Here is a 22562-nt window from a genome sequence, read left to right on the forward strand (position 1 = left end):
CCAAGGTTTCAGTCTGCCACCAATAGTCTATAATTCAAGAGCTTATGACGGTAAAACAGTGTTCTTCAATGTTCTCCGGTGGTGTAAATGTGCTACAAAAGCTTCAGAATGAGATCGCTGGTGCAGAATAGAAACTACTCCCATTTCAAGTCCGATCGGCACGTATGCACCAAGGTCGCTCACTGAAGCTCGTCTGCTGCACACCGTCTTCACTGGCCTTTCAGCTCTTACCAAAAAACTGAGAAACTGCTTTTGTACGGAGCGATTTCAATTGCAGCCACTGTAGGAAGGGAACATCAGATCGACTTGCCGGCGTGTGTTTACATAATCTACAGAGGCGAGGACAAAGGACAGCGTGCACAACCGGGTCCCGGCTAACGTCAAACACTTTTTCGCTTCATCAGAAGGGACAATTAATCCATTACGTCTGTGTTGATGGTTTGCAAAGTGCACTCCAAGTCAAATGAGAAATTAGAGTTGAAAAGACCAATTTGATCTCATCATGACTAACTCAAAACAGATTGCTACTAATTACTTTGAGCTGAGCTGCTGAGCAACAGGAATGCCTTTGTTGTGATGGACCTCATATTCATCTCCCTACAGGTAGGAAACCCTGTATGGAATACAGCAAAGCAAATGGTAATGTATTCATTAATTAATCTAAAAAGAGTTCGCATTAACCACTGCTGACATTCATTCTTAGCTCATCCACACTCCAGTTGTTGCACAACAGAAGGACATGAAAAGCTTTTCTGATTCTAACCAAGCGCCAGAGCTTAATTTCTGACACCGTTAACAGAGTTATAAAGAAAACCTTTTAAAAAGTCATCGATGGCATTTCAGCGTTGAATCAGACTGCGCTGACACTTAATAACTGGAATGTGTCCTCTCACTTAGCTGCAACAAAAATGTTCAGAATGATTTACTTGCCTTTCCGTCTTAACGGCACAGAGAAAATAACAGCAAAGAAGACGCGTTGACCGTGATAGCCGACGAGGATTGCTTCACCTTGAAACGGAATGCTTCATTTTCTACAGTTAAAAGACTTTTTGTGGACTTTTCTCAGAGCTTACAAAGACAAAAAGCATCTCAGAGTGTGGCTACCCGATGCAAATGTACAAAGTACTCGTGAGTTAAGTAGCAGAACGGGGAAATCTAAATGACAACCACAGGAGAAACATAAAGTGTCAGTTCTGTACTTCTTTCTTGCCTAATTATAACAGTTTATATGTAACTTTCATAAACTGTAGCACGGTTGGTTCGACATGGTGTGCCGTGTCACTGTCACGTTAACTCAAAGCACACAACACCAAATGAAGTGGGATCTTTGTACGGCGCCGACTCCGAGCCGCTTCAGTCTGTTTGTTCAGCGCTAATGGTACAAGTCAAGACTTGAATGTATCAAATAAGCCATTTTAGAAACAAAACACTGAAAATAAGCCCATTTAAAAAAAAGAGTACGAAAGGTGTTCATGGCATCTTTATCCTACCGTACATGACTTGTACATGAGCAACCCATGCAGCTCATTATTTTTAATAACCTCCATCTTCTCAGTTTTTGCTGATGCTGCTGCCTTGTGTCAACAAGCGTTCGCACCGCCTGATAGAACTAGAGGCCTCAGTGTTTTTGCAGGGATGAATGTATGAAGTAGTTTAAGACACAGAGCAGCTCAGTCTGAAAACCAGGAAATAAAGAAGACATTGAGCAGGTAACTTGGAAGAAGTGTCCGAGAAGGCTGGAGCAGCACTCCAGAGAAACTTGTACTCTGCAGCTGATTCAGCACACGCGGCCCTTCTCTCTCTCTCTCTCTCTCTCTCTCTCTCTCTCTCTCTCTCTCTCTCTCTCTCTCTCTCTCTCTCTCTCTCTCTCTCTCTCTCTCTCTCTCTCTCTCTCTCTCTCTCTCTCTCTCTCTCTCTCTCTCTCTCTCTCTCTCCTAGTTTTCACCGCATCACACCATTAACCGCGCTCCACCGGCTTAAATACTTTGAGATGAGCTCTTATGAATCCATTCACAGCAGACCAATATAATGAAGCCATCAAATTTACGGGCTGAAGAGGTCGTCGTTTTTCTCTCGGCAACAGTAAAAAGTAGTGTAGTGTCCTACCTTGACCCCTCGCACTCTGAACTCGGCCAGGGCTCGGCTCATCTTGGAAGCTGCCGTCTGCAGGTCCTTCCCGCTGGCGATGACTTTCACCAACAGGGAGTCGTAGTGGGGAGAAATGACAGCGCCCTGGAAGGCCGAGGCGCTGTCCAGACGGATGCCCATGCCCTCGCCGCTTCGGAAGACCTGGAAGGAACGGAGCAGAGGAGGGGGAGAGTGAAGGACTTCATATGAGAGAATATATATATATATATATATATGTTAAAAAAATCTGAGGATAAGATTACAGATGAACTGCAAAGAAATATATACTAAAAATACTTAAAGTCTTACTTAACATTCCGAACAGAAAGTCTGCAAATTCCAATAAATAAATATTAATTAACACAGAGAGAATGTAATTAGGAGGAAATGCGGTGTAAAAATAGCTCAAGAATGTATACAGCATTCTGCACTGGACAATTTAAGATTTTGTGTTTTTTCATTTGGGCCATTTAGGCTTCACCCTACACGGTCCAGTGGTCTCATTGTGCAACTGCTCCTCCTCAGTAATCAGTTTTATGAACAGCACTTAGGACGCAATAATGGTACAAGTCATTGCAGCCTGGAGGGTATAAGATCAACTGTCCGGTCCACGCACCCATCGCTTCAGAGACACACCAGACAAACACCAACAGTGAACATCAGTGAATCATCGTGGCTCAACGTGTCGGGGTTGGAACGCAGCTCGAGACCTCGGTCACATGTTTCTCTTTCTTTCCTCTCACCCACCACAGTGTCAAAGAAAGAGGTGAAAACGCCAAAAGCTAAAATAAACTTCCATCCTTCTCAAAAATGTGCAAGATGCAGAGTGAAATGGTTGTCTTTGCTACTGTCAGTGCTATATTTCTCTGCAACGGTGTAAGATTTTCATTCCCAACTAATTCTAATATCTCCACGCCGTTCACAGAATGTGTTGATGGCTTGTTAGTGCATCGCAGTGTGGACGTAACCCATCTCAGAAGGCCTAAAACGTAAGCGGAAATCAGCCTGCGCTTGAAACACGCTTGGCAGACGGACATAAGAGAAGAGCGGAATGAGGAGATGAGAGGGGAGAAGACGAGACGAGTTAGAAACGGAACGGCTGGACGGTTCCAAACCACTTGGCAAGAAAGCAGAGAGCGGGAGGAATAGACTGTCCAACGCTGCAACATATGGACTCTGGAGGAGAGAGAGGAGTAGAAATTATAATTCTAACAATGTTGTGCCACACTGATGATATGCTGGTGATAATTTCAGAACAATGTAGATATGCTGAGCTGCCAACCATTATGACTAACAGTGTTCATTTAATATCCTTTATTTTTTTCTTTGTACAAAGGCTCGGAACGATGAAAATACTGTATAATTGCCTCCATAAAGCACGTGAGCGAAATGTGCTACAATAGCACTGCGTGATGACAAATGGCTGACTGAATAGCAGCCAGAGTGAATGGACCACCCGCAACCAGCTTACATTCAAGCTGAAGCTTAGTGAACACACACTTTTATTCCACACCTAAACAAAAGACAGCGGGGAGGCCTCAGATCGCTGGAATAATTTACTCGTCAATATACTGGAACGAATGCCGGATCACTGCTATGAGTGGATATAAATGTATTTTTCAATTTGGATTTAATATCTAATATATTCATAGAAATGTCCTTCACCAGGGGAGGAGTCTTGCTCTTTTTAAACATAAAATGGAGGCAGAGTTGAAAGGGATTGCCTACATGAAGCCGTAAATGAATGAGATGCTGAGGCAGAGGAGAGGACTGCCCACGCACACCGACTCCACACCGGAGCAATATGCTGTTTCAAGGTCCAGAGCTCCAATTTCCGGGTCATGATTTTCATAAAGCACAACACTCCCCTTTGATTTTTAAGGCTTGAGGCTGGTCATCGGCATGTGATGCTGAAGTAGATTTCAATGCTTCACACCGGAACTTTCTTCTTCTTCTTCTTTTTTACGACAGTTTTTGGGGACTTTTTCGCCTTTTCTTGACAGAGGAGCGACAGGTGTGACATGGACCATAGACTGTATATAAGGAGTGGACGTAGTCAGGCTGACGTCCCCCGTTGGTTTGTGGACTGCAGTTGTAAAACCTTGAGTTCTACATTTTGGCGAGGGCAATCTTGTTTTCTTGCCACCAGAAGACACAAGAGGGTGGAGCTAAGTACGACCGAACACTGAACAGGACCGACTTCGTAGGCTTCATGAACTGAATTACACACTGTGAAAGGGTTAGAGTTCGAAGAGAAAAGCACAGACAACGCCGAGATCAGACAACGCCATGGTCGCGGCATGTTAATCAAAAAGTAGCCACGCCCCAAAGCACACTTTATGGTCTATTTCTCTCTAAATTGGACCATAATTTACTAAATGAACATGATGCTGTGTTGAAGGAGACTTGAAACTGGAGATTGAGACCATATTTACAATGTTTCCTGAAGTAATACATCAAGTGGGAAGTGAGGTCATTTTCTCATAGACTTCCATGACTTCTTTTTTTTTTGCAAACGGAGACGTCGCCCCCTGCTGGCCATTAGAAAGAATGCAAGCTTCTGCATTGGCTTCTCTTTTCAGAAGCGGCCGCCTGCTTGCAACAAAGCTCCCTAGACCGGAATCGAACCCGGGACAATATGTGGCATGAGCTCCACGTGATTTATGGTGATCAAGTAAATAACTCGTATAACATTGGAAGCTGCTCTGGGTAGAATACATTTGTTTTACATTCAAAGAGTAGGTAAGGTAGGTATATCTGAGGAACATGATTTTAAAAAGACTGTCATTATGCCAATGCAACGTATGATTTAACAAGCTACTCAACCGCTGGGCATACACAAAATAATCATTTTCTGTTTCATATTGACTACAGTTTAGATGGGGAGAATTGTTCAAAAATAGACTTTTAGCATTCTTGAATGCAATCGCAATTCAAGGATGGCATTTTACACTTTCAGAAAATAAAATGTTGTCTGTGCAATTACCATGGTGAAAAAATAATGACGCCCTCCAAAAAGATGAAATGAGATTCACAAAAATGTAACTTCAACACTTACATCGTGCATTTTGTAAATGACGGCTCAAAATAAATCGGACTCAAAAAAAGGTTTTAACAGAAATGTGATAAAAGAAAGAAACGACATCATGTCCAACAACAACCCAACGTCTCCTTTCTGGATTCTTCTGTAAACTTGAACTGGTGACAGACACAACGTATTGGGGGACTTTGTTCCCACAGTACACTGAAGCAGTAGCCGACCCTCCTACGTGCGAATGCCCCTGGGAAAATCTACACTGTGTTTTTCCTCTTTATTCATTAAATCGTTCCTTTCTGTGAACAAAACCATATTGTTTTACAATGGCTCTCTGTCTCCAGTTAACACAGCAGGCCGAGCGTACCGCACACGCAAGACCGATGCAGCGGTTAGCATTGACCGCTGTGTGAAAGTGACAGAGTGGCTGTCTGGCGACTGCCCGGGGTTTCTTTCCACATTATTGTGTTTTAATATCAAACTGCTAGATCCCCCAGGGGGGGAATATACGGTAAAACACCAAACATTGCTCACATTGAGAGCGATGCTCTTAGCTCCGACTCACTCAGCCTTTTCATCCACACAAGTTGACTGAGCATCACGGCGATAAACACACAGTTTAGGCATTTGGCTAACACCTTCATCCAGAACAACTTGCAGTCATAAAAAAAGGGGAAGACCGAGGATCAGCGAGTCGCTCAAAGGCACTTCTGTTCCCAGTAAAGCAGCCGTAAAGTTTTTTTTGAAATCACGAGAGCCAACCGACTGTTTCGCTTTCGCATCTGGGCGCTCCGTGCCAACTCGGGATGTGTCGACCGATTGGCTGCCAATCTGTGTCGGCCAAAATGAATTAAAACGAATGGGATTGGTGTTCTTGAAATTGTTTCTTTAAAGCCCAACAGGGTGATTGTGCTTCATACGCTGTCAGCTGTGATTACATGCAACAAACTAACAGCCGAACAGTATGACAAAAACCTAAAAAAAACAGGCGTTTGCAAGCAAGCGTGTCAGAATCAGATTCTGAGCGCTTGATCGTTGCACGGCCACTCATCCACTTTTGTGACCACATAAAAACTACTGAGGGCTTGTAATCTGGCTGCGGTCCTGTGGCAAGGCCAGATGGTCGGTGACGAGGGCAGTTGCTTTTTTGTGGCCTTGTAGGCATTTATTTTAGTGCGCGTTTGGGTGAAATATATTCGCTAATCAAATTGTTAAAGCCACACACCAGAGGAATTTAAGACGTATCAAAAAATTCCAAATGGAACCAAAATTCAACAGGTAAGAAGTAATGAATCACCTCTTTAGCAGGTAGTCATAGAGGTAAGTTGTGGCTTGTGCAGGGTCTTATATGTGTCATCTTAAGTAGCTGACAGGAAACAATCGGGGATCTTGGATCAGATGATCAAACTGGCACTAGATCAGTGAATGTGATAAGTCGGAAGATGAGTTCATGCGATGTGTGTGTTCTAACACTGCCCGTGTGTATCTGTGTATAGACGACAGAAGACACGCAGTGGAACGCGTTGTAACATTGTGTCCCAGTGTTGCGTGTAAAACAGATTTGATTCGATTACATTGCTCTTTAGCGAGTCCATTGCATCAAGAGCGAACTCTGATCGAGTCGTAGCGAGCTGGATCCAGACAACATACATTAGCATGAATATAGAAATCTTCTAATGCACTGGGGCAGCGATGAGGCGGGCAGACGCTCGGTAGCTACGCGGAAACATGGGCCAATATTATTCCTCATCGAATTCTCGACTGTGAAACAATCCTGTCAGGAGACTAATCAAACATGCAGCAAGACAGATGTTTGCCGTTACACTTTACTGCACAAACATATATAAATGTGTTCAAACTGGAAACCCCACAAAACCAGCACGGTGGAGCCTCGGTTATTGGAACCACTCATATGGAGGTTGTTTTGCAGGGATAAACAAATAAAAAAAAAAAAATTAAAACCGATGAATTTTATTCCAGAAGGCTTTCAGTGTGTCCTGCATGGTGTTAACGGTTGTAGTTAAACTGAAACTCAAAAAGTGTGTGGAAACATTTCCATATTTGATTTTCTCAACCGTGTGCTAATGAGGGGACAATGAACATTTAAACTCTGCTATTCTGCTCGTGCCTTTGTGAATATTAAACATATTAATTTTGGCCTCGGGGCGTATACATAGATGAGATGAATGGTGCCACAACACCACCCCACAGAGAGGAGAAAGTGCATTCATCTCTCACCGAGCAGTGCCCCCAAGATCAGATATAGAGACAGAGACAGACAGAGACAGAGACACAGATATAGAGACAGAGACACAGAGAGACAGAGACACAGAGAGAGACACAGAGAGAGAGAGAGAGAGAGAGAGAGAGAGAGACACAGAGAGACAGAGACACAGAGAGAGACAGAGACAGAGAGAGATAGAGAGAGACAGAGACACAGAGAGAGAGAGAGAGAGACAGAGAGAGACAGAGAGAGAGAGAGAGACACAGAGAGTGAGAGAGAGAGAGACAGAAATACACAGAGAGAGACACAGAGAGTGAGAGACAGACAGACAGAGAGAAAGAGAGACACAGAGACAGAGAGGAGAGAGACAGAGAGAGAGAGAGAGAGAGAGAGAGAGAGAGAGAGAGAGAGAGAGAGAGAGAGAGAGAGAGAGAGAGAGAGAGAGAGAGAGAGAGAGAGACACAGAGAGAAAGAGAGACACAGAGACAGAGAGGAGAGGAGAGAGACAGAGAGACACAGAGACAGAGAGGAGAGGAGAGAGACAGAGAGAGTAACTGTACAGGCAGAATTGAATGAAAAGCCAAATACCCTGTTAATAATTAAAGTCAAGGTGTCAGCTTCATTCAGCCCAGGGCGCTGTCTAGCATGAAAACCTCGCTTTCTTCTCTCACTCTCGCTCCGTGTCAGTGTCTCTCGCCGTCTTAGCTCCCGTTGTCTCACCCTCTCTGGAAAGCCACGGACACTAATAATTTAAAAGCACTGAAACGGTGTCTCTGACACATGCGTGCACTGATTTGGCCCACTAATGTCCTGCACACGCCGCTGCTGCTGTCCTGCTGCTGTCCTGCTGCTGTCCTGCTCATCGTATAACTATAATTAACAATTAATAAACACTTCAATGTACCAGTGTTGTCATTTTATACTTTCCACATGTCCATTTCTCACAGCGTATTGAGAGTTTATTGTAAGTCCTTCTGGCTCCTGCTTTTTATTTATCCGTCACCGTCACGCCGTCTGAAACCTTCCTTTTCTCAGAACTCTGTCACTCAGAAGGTCAGCGGTGTATTTCTCTCACATTGTATGAAAGAGCTCTGGGCTGCCATGGGCACATTACAAATTCTCCCCTGCTCCGCCTGCTGTTGTGCTGTTAAAAACAATATACATACATCTCAAATAAAGAAGATATATGTACCTTTGTTTTCAGGGATTCAGATAACTAAATCCATTTCCCACGGATGCCCATGTATTTTACAAAATGTCAACATGGCTTCTGGATGGCCCGAGTCATAAAAGTGTGTGAAAGTGAAAAAATGTAAACAAAAAGAAAACTGACAACAGCATGAAATGTGGAGTTATGAGGTTTCAACAAAAGAAAGAGTTAGTGCCCTTGAAGTGTATTCAAACGCTTATTCTAGATAAGAAAGACAGAGTTATTCTGATGTCAGAACATTTGACACGTTGAACAATTGGGAGAGAACTAGATGTGTAAAATATGTTTGCATTTGTCACAGCGCCTTGCCTTCCATCATGGAGATACACATCACACTCGTCATTGTGAATCACGTATGAACAAGACAAACGGCTGCCTTCAGCTGGAATTTCATTACGTTGCATTCGTCCAAAGGGCTCAACTACTTCTACTACTACTTCAATAACAGTTCATGACTTCCTTTCTTTTCTTACAGTTGCGTACAGAATACAAGACTACGAGAATGTTGCCACATTTATGCCAAAAAGATTAAAGCCTCACTTGACGTATAGTCATGGCTAACAAGTTAGCAAACAAAGGCCTGTTTACACAGCCAGCAGACGTTAGCGTTCATTCATTCATTCATTCATTCATTCATTCATTCATAGTGACGGACTGGAGGAGGGAGTCCGTCGCTATGAGAGACCTCTTTCTATCTATTGTCATTGCATCAATATTGATCCGTGCTGCTTTAAGGTGACTGAATTGCGTCGTTGATCCAAGGCATCGACTGAAAATCAACTCTTGGACTTCGTTATACATCCCGAGTCTCTCTTTTGGTCGACCTACATTACTTTTGGTTCAGACCGTATTAGCTTCTGTGATAAAACACTGTGCTTGTTCCAATTTATCTCAAAAGGGTCAGAATAAAACTCTCTAGCTCAGCTTTTACAGCGAGATTTGAGTTTGGAAACATCCAGTTGAAAATTGATTCAGCCCTGGCAGGTCTGTACTGGACCAATCAGAGAACGTTTGGATGACGAATGACTCGCCGCCTCGCCTAACTCGGCGGCATGCTGCGGATACAAAATGCGTTTCTACATTTTTCACTACATTGCTGCTTGCTTATCTATTCAAAAACATAACTTGGAGAATTGGGGAGGTGAAATAACCTTGCATATGGGTCTTAGGCGGTTTCCAGCCACCGCTGAACACCATCTTTGTTACTTTCTAAACCCATACAGGAGCCGTAACGCGGTAATGGCCCTAATCCTCCAGCGCGGTAAGTGGACCCCAGATCAGATTTCACAGTTAGTTTGCTTTTCGTAATAACACTGAAAACTCTCAAAGACACTCTCCGAGCCATTTACCATCCAGTTCATTTCTCCTATCCCCTTTGCTCTGCATGTCCACTTTACAGACTCTGGCACCGAGCCTCATTCATCCCTCCCCATCCCTGAGCTCTCTTTCTCACTGACTTTCACCCAACTCTCTGTCAGCTGCAGACTTTCATTTTGTTGTTGTTGTTGTTGTCGTCAGGTGTTGTCTATGTACAGAGCTGAAACACAAAGCCGGCACACACTCGATGCTAACGTATGGAGAGGAAGGAGCGAGACGGAGCGCGCCGCCTGTATGAAGCGCAGAGACAGAAAGTGACAGCAACGTCGGAGCTCCGACTCTTAGCGGACCAATTAGAGAGGCAGAGGAGCCGGCAGAGAGGCAGAGGCACGGAGCGGTAAAGAGAGTAATAAAGGGAAAGAGACAGACGAACACAGAGAGATGAGGGGAGAAGAGACGATAAGTGCCATGTTAATGTTTGAAGGGGAGCCGTGTCGGTGGCGAGGCGAGGCGGGGAGAGCGACTGTGAGGTGAGAGGAGGGGTGAGACGGGACAGACGCCAGGACGGAGAGACTGGAGTTTGTTTGCTGGTAATTGCTTTTTTTTGGGATAGAAAAACAAGCGCTTGAGAATCGTCATCATGGAAACTTTATGCTGTTGGTCAGTTTGACACAGAAAACTGTTGCAAACTCGGTCCCTCGCTTTTTGGCGTCTCAGTAGCATCTTCCTACTTTTTCCTTCCGCGGCTAAATGCGGAAGTGGGTTGAACTCCCAGGGAATTTGGTGACAGATTATGGGCAGCCGCTGAAAAAAACCTGCCCATCTCCAGAACTGATTACTTATGTCCTTCAAAACCGGGTGTTCTTGCCGTCTCAGTTGACGGCAAGAACACGTCTGCATGTAACTGCAACGTGTCAAACTAAAGTGTGGTGTTTCATTTCATCCGGGATTAAAAAAAAGCTTCTTTTTTTTTTTTTTTTTTTTTTTTTTTTTTACAACACGTTAACAGGACTGATGTCCTTCAATATTATTTGGCCCTCATGACAAATTGCAACTTATTGTCTGGCAAAATGAAATCCTATAGCTTCCAATGGGGTAGAAGGTAAAAATAACCTGAGGGTCAAGGAAATCTGTGACAGAGTGAGGAGAAGCAGGAATGTTTGTAAGCAGCACAGGGAGCACACAAAATGGCTGACGTCTTTAGAAGAACACCGTCTGTCACCTCTGCTTTTCACGCTCTCACAGCTACTCAGAACATGCACCAAAGCGCTTTGAGAACCAGCGCAATACCAACTCAATTTTTCCTGAACGCATGTGAAAAGAAGACCTTGATTTTCAGCAGAAACCTAAAGTGGATCCGCGCACAACACAGCCGCCGAGGACACTATCATTTTCTGTGCAGCCAGCTTTCTTCTGCTGGATATTGCAATTACTCTGGATTTTATACAACAAATAGAGATCCGCAACGCAGCTGGAGTGAAACAATTTCACAACACTGACTGCTACGTCTCAAAATCACTGATTGCTTTTCCAGCGATTTAGTGTTTACCGTGATTATTGTCGACTGGAAAGGGAGTATTTCTACAGCGCTGCGAGTCGTTGTGAAACAGAGAACTACTTTTTGGACAAAAAAAAAAAAGGTGTGTGTGTGTATTTTACACACTGGTAGGTTGTGTGAACAGTACTGGAATAAGGACTCATTTTGCAGCCATTGAGAATTTGCATGATACTGGAGCAGCCCGAGCACACAAGCGTCCTGTGGAATCCTCTCGTGTCCACAAAGTCGATTGTTGTCAGAAAGCTGAGATTAACTGGTTGGATTCCAGCAATTTAGTCTCGCATTATCGTTGGCTTAGCTCGACCCATGAGACTGTAAATCTAAGCAAGAGATGGGAGAGAATGTTCACCATCAACTAGTGTCGGATACACACAGCATGCTTCGTCGTCAGTGCTTCCTGTTGATCATCTGTCCCTTCCTACTGGATTATTCAGGACACCAAAAGGTCACCCGAGTGGTACTATTGAATCAGAGCCAGGGGAGCCTCACATCGACCCGCTTTTATATCGAACGCCGATTCCATTGATTGGAGGACCGATGGCCGCAGCGGATCGTTACGGTGACCTGGTCACGCCGTCACCATCCCGCACCAGAGCGAGGACGCCCCTTTGCTTTGAATCGTTACGGAGGACTCCCCTGGGAATAAACGGCCTGATGAACAACATCTTCAGCCGTCCAGACTGGTGACCGATACGTTGGCAGCCGGGCTTATTGGTCTCGCTTTAATTTTAAGTCATTCCCCATCTTCTCCAACCCCGTCCCAAGTCGCTCCCAAAGCTAGAACCAAGGGAGCCATGACCAATCCAATTTCATTATCTGGAGGTATTTTGTATTAGTGGTGTGTGAACGGACTCAATTCTGGTGTGATTTTATAGCCTTTTTAGCTAAAATAGTTCTATTTTGTCATATTTTTCTGTCCTTGGTTTTATTATGGTAAAGAAAACCAACCATGGCATCTATACATGATGCACTGTCTCTCTACACATGGTCACATAAACTTCCAGACTGCACTGTCGCTCCTGTTTTCACCTCTCAGGTTCTGCTGTGGTTGTACTCGACGTGTGCTTGTCTGAAGCTTGCCCGGCGGTCCACAACCGTCGCTCGAGTACCTGGATCCGAAATACAACAACTCTCTCCTTCTATTTCAATGTTCCTCCTATCTGTTCAATTTCACCTTCATTTCCTGTCTCTGTACAGGCTCAATTTTTTATTTATTTTTTTCATCTCAGAAAACCATTATCTACCTCCCTCTCCCTTTTCCTCCTGCTCCCTAGGGCACCCCTGGCTTTATTTATCCTTTCATTCTTACTTCATATAAAACTATTTCCTTCCTGTTCTGACTGAGTGTTTGTGTTTCCTTCTGTCCTCATTATTCCTCTCATCATTATCGGGGCTTTTTCAACTTAGACCACCAGCAGCGCAATTAAGGGCCAAAGCCCTAAATATGTTTGCATGTGTGTGTCCTTCATAACAAAACCGTATTCATGACTGAGTGCTAACTACTTTGCCACTCCAAGGGGGGTAAGAGTCTATGCGCACACACACACACACACACACACACACACACACACACACACACACACACACACACACACACACACACACACACACACACACACACACACACACACACACACACACACACACCCTCCTTTCAATCCCTCGTCGCCTTTCATCAAAAGGCTCATTTTTTGATACCCGACTAAATTGGCTTCTCCTTTTAATCCTCAGTGTGTGTGTGCGTGTGCATGTGTGCGTGTGTGTGTGTGTGCGCGCGTGTTCCAGACGGAGGTATAATGACCCTAATGAGCGATGGAGGATCTCCGCTGCTCTCCGTTTTTTCCTCCTTTCCCCTCCTTTTCTCACTCTCTGGATTTTCTATCAATTATCGTTCATTCTGCCTTGCCTCCACTCCTTCTCTGAACACTCTCTAATTTTCCCCTCCGTGCACACTCCCCTTGCTTATCCTCTCGTTTCCACTCTTTCCCTCCGTCTCCTTTCATTTCCACTCCCGTTCCCGTCTCACGTCTCCCCCCTTCCATTCCTCCCCTCTCATCGCCGTGCTTTTCACCTGCCATCGCTTGAAACCTCCCTTTTCCTTCACAAATCTCATTTCTTTCCCCATTTTTTTCCAATTCCTCTCATTACACATTCCCTTCTAATTTCCGTCTTACATATCTACTCCACTCTTCTCCCCTCCCTCGTGCTCCTAATTAAGAGAGAAAAAAAACCATCTGTAAGTGCCCAGCTGCTAAAACAGGTTACTCCGAGAGCTCCATGTTTTGTCTAGCACACTAAGCAGAAACGCAAACACACACACACAAAACGTTACTGACATGCTGTACACACAGTGGCTGTTATCCCTCATACAGTATCAAACATCAGTGCAACCATTAGAGTCGGTGGAAACCAGATGTCTGTGACCGCACTACAAGCTGTTTGGGGCTTTGGCGATGGGATGGGTGAGAGCGCGCACGCACACACACACACACACACACACACACACACACACACACACACACACACACACACACACACACACACACACACACACACACACACACACACACACACATAACCGATGTACAATCTGTCCAAATTCAAATGGACCTCCAGCCGTGCCGCGTACCGGCTGATTCAAGGTGAGGTACACACTCCTGCTATGAATGTACAAAATGTCTCGATACGGATGGATGGGCACAAACAAATCCCACTCACGGACATCCCGACAGTTTGAAAGCACACTCATGTACCAGACGTCGTGAGCCTCCGCGGGTCAGAATACAACCAGTGATGTCTCAGCAGTCTAAATAGAGCCCGAGTACGGTCGGGAGAGGACCACCTCAAACATGACAGCGCCGCATTCCAGGAGAGGTCTCAAAGCTCCATCACCTCGAGGTAAGAGCTGATTTTAACTGCTGTCTCGATCTTTAAAAAGCTTGATGAGTGTCCTCATAGAGCACAGCAAACCGGAGAGGTTCTGTGATGTCCGTTCTGTTTTTGTACATCTTTATCTGGTTCCGATATTCCTGGTTCCCAGAGGACGAATCCTACTGAGGCTGGTACATTCCCTGGCTTTCCTTCTAGCCCTTCCATGAGGCTGACATTTGTGGTTTTGAGGGAATTGCATCGCCAACCACTCAATGGATTGACACAAAATGTATCGGAGACATTCATGTTCTCCACAAGATGAATTTTAATCATTTTGGCGATGTCCCCCGACTATTATCCAGATCCATTACCGGATGAACATTTTCATATGCCCAATAACTTCCTTTATAGCTGCATATCTAAGCACTGCCATTGTGTGCATAATTCAGGTAGAATCGCCACAGTGACAGAAGCTCTCACATGGCCGTAGATTCCTAGACTTGTTAAAAAAAAATAAAAAGTGTTTCAGTGAAACAAATTCTATCTAACTGTGACATTAATCGCTGTCCTTCTTGTCACATGTCAGAGGCCGTCATTTGGGCTTTCTCGCCGTGTGACATACTATTTACTGCTAGTGCGATATTAAAGAAATGTATCTTCGTACACTTTTTTTTTTTTTTTTTTTTTTTCATCTGTACCTGGCATTTTTTCCCCTGCGGCGGATACCTTTGCCATTCCTCTGGCTCGTCTCGACTCCTCTCGCTCTCCCTTCTGGCTCGCCCCCGAAAGTTCAAACCATCTTCCAACTTTCGTCAGCGCTGCCGACTCACTCGCTATCTTCCTCAGCGTGACGCAAAACATTTCTTGAGGCTACCACTATTCCTCGCCTTACCCCAGAAGTGCTTCCTCTGTAATTCCACCGAGGGTTTTTTTCTTCGTTAAATGACCGTCTCCTCTCAGCTCTTTGAACTACCTGTCGCTTCCATGTCTTGTATATTGCAACATGTGGATCCAGCTCCCCAATGCCTTATTTAAATACACAATATACAATGTAACGTCAAACATGCTACATGTGATGCATTAAAAAACGTGCGATGATGAATGGAGCTGCAGTGGTGCCGGGTTAATTAGCAGCCCACACAACAACGCCCACGCCTCCACAATCAATTGTGTTAAAGCATTTAGGGTATTCATGTGATGAATGTTTAACATAAGGAATGATTAGCTCCCCCTGTCGCTCTTCACATCGATCATCTATAATAACCCTTGTGTATGTATGCATGTATGAATATAAAGAATATAGCCTTGGAAATGAAACAGTCAATACAACTCAACAAAAAGCCAATATTCAAGTTCTTCCAATTAGAATAGGAAACTGTCCAAGTTGTTGTAAATGGAATGAGCTTATTAAAATCAATGGCATGTTGTTGTTGGTACAATATAAAAAATATAACAGTGCAGGGCTAAAGGGCAATAGAATAAAAGGCAATTTAAGCCATTTCTCCTTAATTCTAACTCGCATTGCTTACAGCCAACATTCATAACACCATTAAAAAGTTCACATTATACTTTAGCATTTAATTACCATAAACAATGAGTTTTCACGGATCAACAAACAATTTTGCAACGGCAAACTATGAAGTAAAATATGGTTTTAAGGACTGCACATTGTGTATTAGCATTTTAAAATTCTGTGCAAAACACTTATTGCTTGATGGATGTTGCTGATATTGGATTTTCTATAATTTACTTAAAGGGGAACTACGCCCATTTTCAGAATTCATACATGTGGTTCCTATGGTCTAAGTTTTTATGGTGGGAGGATCCCTTCATGGAACCTTTCTCCAACACGTTCCCAGGGGTGAGGGTGGCAACATGTTGGGTTAAATTGTTTACATAATCACAAAGCTCTTCATAAATATGGACTCTCGGAGGGAGATTTGACTCATCGACTCTCAGAGGGCAGCCCTAAACAGAATAAAGCAAACAATCAGTCTCCCATTCATTGTCAATGGAGCAGCTCCAGACTTCGTACTTTGAATCAGCCTTCATTTCCTGTCTTATGCTCTCTTTCACACACAGTAAATACCGTCAACACTCTCAGAGCTGAGATGACATGTGGTCAGTGGAACATGTTATACACCTGCCGGTCTTGGCCTGCGGGACTACACTCGTGTTGTCGTTAGCCCAAGCAGGCAGAAGTAACACCGGTGTGAGATGATTAGAGAGGGAGGGAGGAGGTGGCGGGGGAGGCGGAGAGAGGAACTACAGAAGCAGACGCAACGACAGCAGCGGAACAGAGAAGATGAAAATACTGCTGGGGGGAAAAAAAACATGCAATCCTGCATGTGGTTTTAGCATTTGATAGGTGTGCTACCACCGTAGGGTCCTCATGGCAACCAGACAATACAACATGGCCGACTGCCAATCACTTTTCTCTCTCTAGCGCTTTGCATCCTTCCTCCCTCCGCTCGCTGCCATCACTCTCCATGCAACTTTTCCTCCTCCTCCTCCTCCTCCTCCTCTCACTGTACAGTACACACGAAACGCAGCATTCGTTTCTCCCTAAGTAGGTCACTACACCTCCACTGCTCCCTCCCTCCTAGTCTCGCTTCCCTTCCTTCGCTGCACCATCTTTATTCTGCCAGCCTCCCCTTCCTACCTACTTCATTTTCTGCCTCTTTGCTGATTACAATTCCACAATCATTATCATCATTTGACTCTTATGTAGCCATATTTAGCCCACGATTAGAGAACACAACCGTGGAGCGGTTTGTACTGTACATGCTAATCTGTTACTTCTCTAATCTAAACTACCTAAAAAGGAGGCAGGTTCAGGCGCTTTCTTGCTTGTGTACTGTGATGAGTCACCGCATGAAGCCATTATAAATCAAGCCAATATATTGACATTACCCCCCCCACTGAAGTATGGGCTCTACTGATGAGGAATCGCAGTTACCACATGCAGTTGTAAAATGCTCTTGCAGCATTGTGAATGAAATTGTAGCTCTACAATCTGGGGGAAAAGTGTTGGCAGATCTTTGAGTGCAAACTCATCATATTGCCTGTGAGAACCAGCCAATTTAAATCTGGATTGTAGTCTACTGTTGGCTTTACTCCCCCACTCAGGTTTTTCTGAATGTCTTTTGTGTGTCCCGGTTTCCCCTTTACATTTTCGTATTTTTAACTCGCTCCCTATCTTTGATCTCATTCTCTCTTTCCAAATACCACTCATCCCAAGCGAGGGCCTTTCATCCCCCTCCACAAGTGAACCTGCATTTGTCACTTCATCACTTATTTCCCCTCCTATCTCGTCTTTCCTCCTCCTCTCCCCTTCCTCCCCACACACACACAGAGAGTTCAACTGTTGTATTGTCAAGCCAAGCTGAACTGACAAAGACTTGCCAGTCTCAAAGGCATTAAAAAATACATGACAGACAGAGAAACAGAGCAAAGTTGAGGGAGGCGGGTGGGGAATTGACAAAGAACACAGAGGCGGAATGCAATGTAGCCGAGTCGAACACAAATAGTGGGAGCCAAAGTAGCAGAAGTTGAAAAGCAGCGGGGCGAGAGCAAGAGAGACGGAGGCTACATCCGCACTACTACGGCTCCATTCTAAAGCGCATATCTTTTGCTACGTTTACACCGAGCGTCCTAGTGTTACCTCGTAGTGTGGACAAGGCCGAACCGCATGAGCTTGGAAACGGTAACGTAGACACCTGCGTTCACTACTGGATTGGGTCATTTTATAATTCTACTACTGCCGACATGCGGAGGAAGCAAGCTGTTATTGGAGCGATTAGCGAGCGGCCTTATCACCCCTTCGGACGTCTGAAGTCCCAGTTTGAGGCTTTGAGGAGGGCAACGGACACAAAATGGAAAACCTTAATTCTCTTACTAATGCTTATTTTGTTCTGCACAACTATTGTGAAGTTAACAAAGAAACTGTAAAGGAACAAAAGCATAAATGCTCTCCAGTACGACAGGGACTCAAGACACCCGGCAGAGCTACGAGTGTAAAAAACAGACAACGAAACCGAGGAAACGAGTGAGAGACGCGTGTTGACCACATTATGGACCCATCATATAGTAAACTATGATTTGTACGTGTTTATTTTAAAGTACATGTGATGTGAGAGAGAGAGCAGAGCTGCAGTCTTGTAACTAAGGTTGAAAAATAATGATAATTGTCTCTTTGACTATAAAGAGGAAGATTTTAAGTATCAAGCACAACCTTTTATTATTAAAGAGTGCTATAATAGTCTGGAACTAAGCAACCAATCTACTTCCCGTTTACACCGGCACCCACATGCCCAGTGTACATGAAGAGTCGTGTGATAGTCGTTTTCAGGGCTAGTGTGGAAGGAAAACATTTCAAAAAGAATGCTGAAACGCCTGTGTGGAGGGAGATTGTTTTCATTTTAAAACCCCGTTTCAAAACAGAAACGTACTTGTGTGGATGTAGCCTAAGAGGGGGGAGTAAAACGGGAGCTGCGGAAAATACAAGAAGATTAAATTTAGGGAGAAATGCAAATCATGTGTAGAAGAGGAGACATACAAACAAGAGTGAAACAAAGGTCAAGTAAGAGGACTTTAAGAAAGAGGAAGTAGCTGTAAGAGAGAAGGGCGAAAGCATGGGGCGGGAGCGGTGCAGTTTTGGGGAAAATGTTTGTACGATCATGTAACTGCTTGCCATCCCCTTCGTTAAATCAGAGCACCCAGTGGGATGGAGCGAGAGAGAGAGAGAGAGAGAGAGAGAGAGAGAGAGAGAGAGAGAGAGAGAGAGAGAGAGAGAGCGAGAGAGAGAGAAGTTCAGAGACAGGAAGCTGCTTCTATCCTGCCTCGACCAAGAACTATCTTGGGCTTTCAGCCAAAATGTAAGCCTCTAGATCTATTTTTAAAAATACTACATTCATGCCCACTCTTGGGTTTCACTACATAGTACGTCAAGTAGAATGTAAGAGAACATGGTAGTAAGGCTGGCAAGGGAGATGTTGACAGCTGACAAAAAAGGCAAGGCCAAGCTCCGTTGAGTCTACATGTGTTTACCAGGAACTGAACTCGTTACCGTACAACTAAACTGCACACTCAATTAAGTTTCAAGGGAAACATATTTTCTTTCAGTCCCACACGATCACAATGAAGGAAAAAGCTGTCAGACAAACAAAACACGTTCCATACTTTAAAAAAACACTTTATTAAAACAAACGATCAACCCTCAACCGAAAATGTGTCATTTAAATATCGGCTAAAGCTTCTAGTTCTTCCATCGCATGGAAATAGAATTCCTCAGTGACAAAAGGAGGAGTGATTCTGCAGCTTCAGCACATTTTTCTGTTGTATTAATAACAATGCTATTCTTCCAATAGAACCCTGATAAATATATATATATATATTCCCCATCCTATGTCAATTGGGACTACTTTTAAAAACACTCAACATGACCTGATGAATCATCAGAATATATTGAAACTCATTTTCACATTCCTTGACCGGCCGTGATATAGATATACTATAATTAAGCCGTGACAAAAGCAGGGGGTAATCTTGCTGTTTAAGCGTTTTGTCAAGTATTCCTCTTCCTCAGTCTCCACTGTTAAACGGCTCTTTATCTGCCCTTCTCCTCTACGCTGCTCCTGTGTCCTCAGGTGCCGCTTTATCTCTCTTAATCCTCTCTCTAACTATTTCCCTCACGTTGTCTCTCATCCACCTGTTGGGAGTTCTGGTCGTTTCTTTGCCATTTCGCCTCGGCTTCACCTCCAACTCGCGCTTCCTGACTCCCCATGTGCATCCTTTTTAGGCTCAAACGCTGAAATATACGACTCCTGAACACTCTTTCATCCATCCTCTCTGCTCCATTCCACAATTATGATTTTCCATCTCAACCCCCCCCCCCATCTCTGTCCTCTTTAAAAAGATGCAAAAGCAGCATATCCACTTGAAAATGGATGACATTACATGTGCGCCCATACACAAAATTGCACAGCGTTATATTCATACATGCGCACGTTGCCAAATTAATTTTCAATCTGACTAATTTTGCTTACGACCATTCCATCTGCCCCCCCGCCCCTCTAACACACACACACACACACACACACACACACACACTACAAAGAGCGGTTAATTAATGAGCTACATTTTTTATCAGTGAAACTAATGAATTAGCCTGTGAGGGATAATAGGAAACTGGATACGGGTGATGTGATGGATAAGTGCGTTTGTGTGAACGCGTTTGTGTGAACGTGTGTGTGTGTGTGTGTGTGTGTGTGTGTGTGTGTGTGTGTGTGTGTGTGTGTGTGTGTGTGTGTGTGTGTGTGTGTGTGTGTGTGTGTGTGTGTGTGTGTGTGTCTGCAGCTACGTGGATGCGCCCGTCTGTGTCCTTGTGCGTGAGCGTGCACGCCGCTTTATTTTCTAACGAGGACAAAAGCGCTTTGATCATCACGCCAAAGCCTTGATCTACCAGTGCAGCGATGTATCACGCATCGCACACGTCCTCCTCACCGTCTCTGCCTCCTCACTTCATGTCCCACCCATGCTCACTCCGTTCTCTGATCAAAACCACAGGCGGACCCGTCCGGAGGTGAACGCGTGCACATCTGCGAGAACACAACACCGGTTTCCCTCCCTGATCCGTCGCAGCCTGTTTTCTCATTCTCCCGACAATCATGGGAACATTGTGCGATGTGTATTATTATAGGTATACGTTTTTTTTTATTTCATGTGTGCATGAACAAAGAAAACTATCTTGATTCATAAGTAGCTTTACAGGCATTCCCTTCTTTGTATTTCCCCTCTTTTGTTCATGATCTACATCAAAGAAACAATGATTTTGAGGATAAAATCAAATAATATGATTGACAGTCAAGTTCATTTCCTTCATTTTCTTTTTCACCAAAGAGTAGCTGGTTGTATGTTTTCAAACTTCTCAGTGGTTGAATTATATATATATTAAAACAATCAATAGACGTTTCATGATTGAAAACTTGTGTGATGAATCTTGCGGTTTGGGTAAGTATTCTGGGCTGATAATATGCCGACGTGGTCAGCAGTGGGCAGAAGAAGAAGAAGAAACCAGTCAGTCTGTTTCGCTGCCTCCAGGTTCGCCCAGACAGGCTCAGGTTGTTGCTGAGCACTGAGCACATCAAAGGCCAGCCTCACTCTCACATCAAAAATGAGCTTTGCTCTGGATGGACAGAGGTCTGATCTCTGTGCTGCCCGTAGTCCAGCGCTACCGAGGAAGTCAAGCGCTTGTGTTTTGCTCAACTACAGAAATGGAAGGTTGTTTCACATATACTGTACCGGTAGATGAAACGGGCAAGAGCAATCGTCATGATATTCATTTTCAAGTTGAAAACGGTTCTCGATTCCAAATTTTGGACAAGGTTTCCAATAAATTGATATTCAGACAGGCTAGCCACCATCATCAGACTGCAGGACGCCAGCTGATACGGACGTTTGTTGGTGTGCGCATTTCTAAAATGACTTTCTAACAATTTGACTCCAGTTCTCTCTCACTCTCACTCTCACACACACACACACACACACACACACACACACACACACACGAGTCCTCATCTTTGCCTCTCTGCCATCTCCTTTTACTTCCTGTTTTGTAGAATTCCGATGTGCCACGTGAAGAGCACCGACGCCATTACCTCCTCTTAACTTCCTCTAGACTTCTTCCCGTCTATTCTTCCATCCTCGCCTCCCTCCCTCCCTCCCTTCTTTACCTCAGCCAATGAGATGGTCACTGCCAGGAGTGCTATTAAACTCCAAAACCATGTGTGGATTTAAAAACCCTTACAGCGCAGTCGTCCTCATTACCCCGTCCTCCCTGTGTGCTATCCATTATTCATCCTTCCCTCTTCGTGGCCCTCTCTCCATCTTCTGCCAGCGACTATGGTGCATGTTGTTGCCATAAGTGTAGCTTTGAAATTCTAAATCTTGTTGTTTTTAGCTTGCAGCCCCTGCCACTACTTTTATTTTTTAAAAGCATGTTTTACATCAGCTGACTGGCAAAACAATGTAAATGGAGTGTCTCGCCCTGGAGCCCCGACTCATTAAAAAGTTAATACTCATGTTACGTGGGGAAACACTCAGCTAAACACAGCGAGCCTCTGACACCCCGAGAGCCCGCCTCTTTAAAACATGCTACAGCTCTTAGCTGCGTTCCCGCACTGAGAGGACGTTGACTCTCGCCCAGGGGGGGCCGGGCTTA

The 22562-nt window shown here is 44.4% G+C and overlaps 1 protein-coding gene across 1 annotated transcript in view; it reads right to left on the minus strand.

Annotated features, from left to right (window-relative positions):
- Positions 1-1877: 1877 nt before the first annotated feature.
- The window catches only part of LOC137879305 (pyruvate carboxylase, mitochondrial-like), a gene marked incomplete at its 5' end in the record, with an annotated part of 44577 nt that continues 23892 nt past the window's right edge, over positions 1878-22562 (minus strand). Inside the window, one exon of the mRNA XM_068719923.1 lies at positions 1878-2289. Coding sequence (XP_068576024.1) covers positions 2044-2289 — 246 coding nt within the window. The remainder of the gene's footprint in view (positions 2290-22562) is intronic.

Source organism: Cebidichthys violaceus, unplaced genomic scaffold (genome assembly GCF_023349555.1).
Source record: "Cebidichthys violaceus isolate CVI_PGR_0920_01 unplaced genomic scaffold, fCebVio1.0.p SCAF_241, whole genome shotgun sequence".
NCBI lineage: Eukaryota > Metazoa > Chordata > Actinopteri > Perciformes > Stichaeidae > Cebidichthys > Cebidichthys violaceus.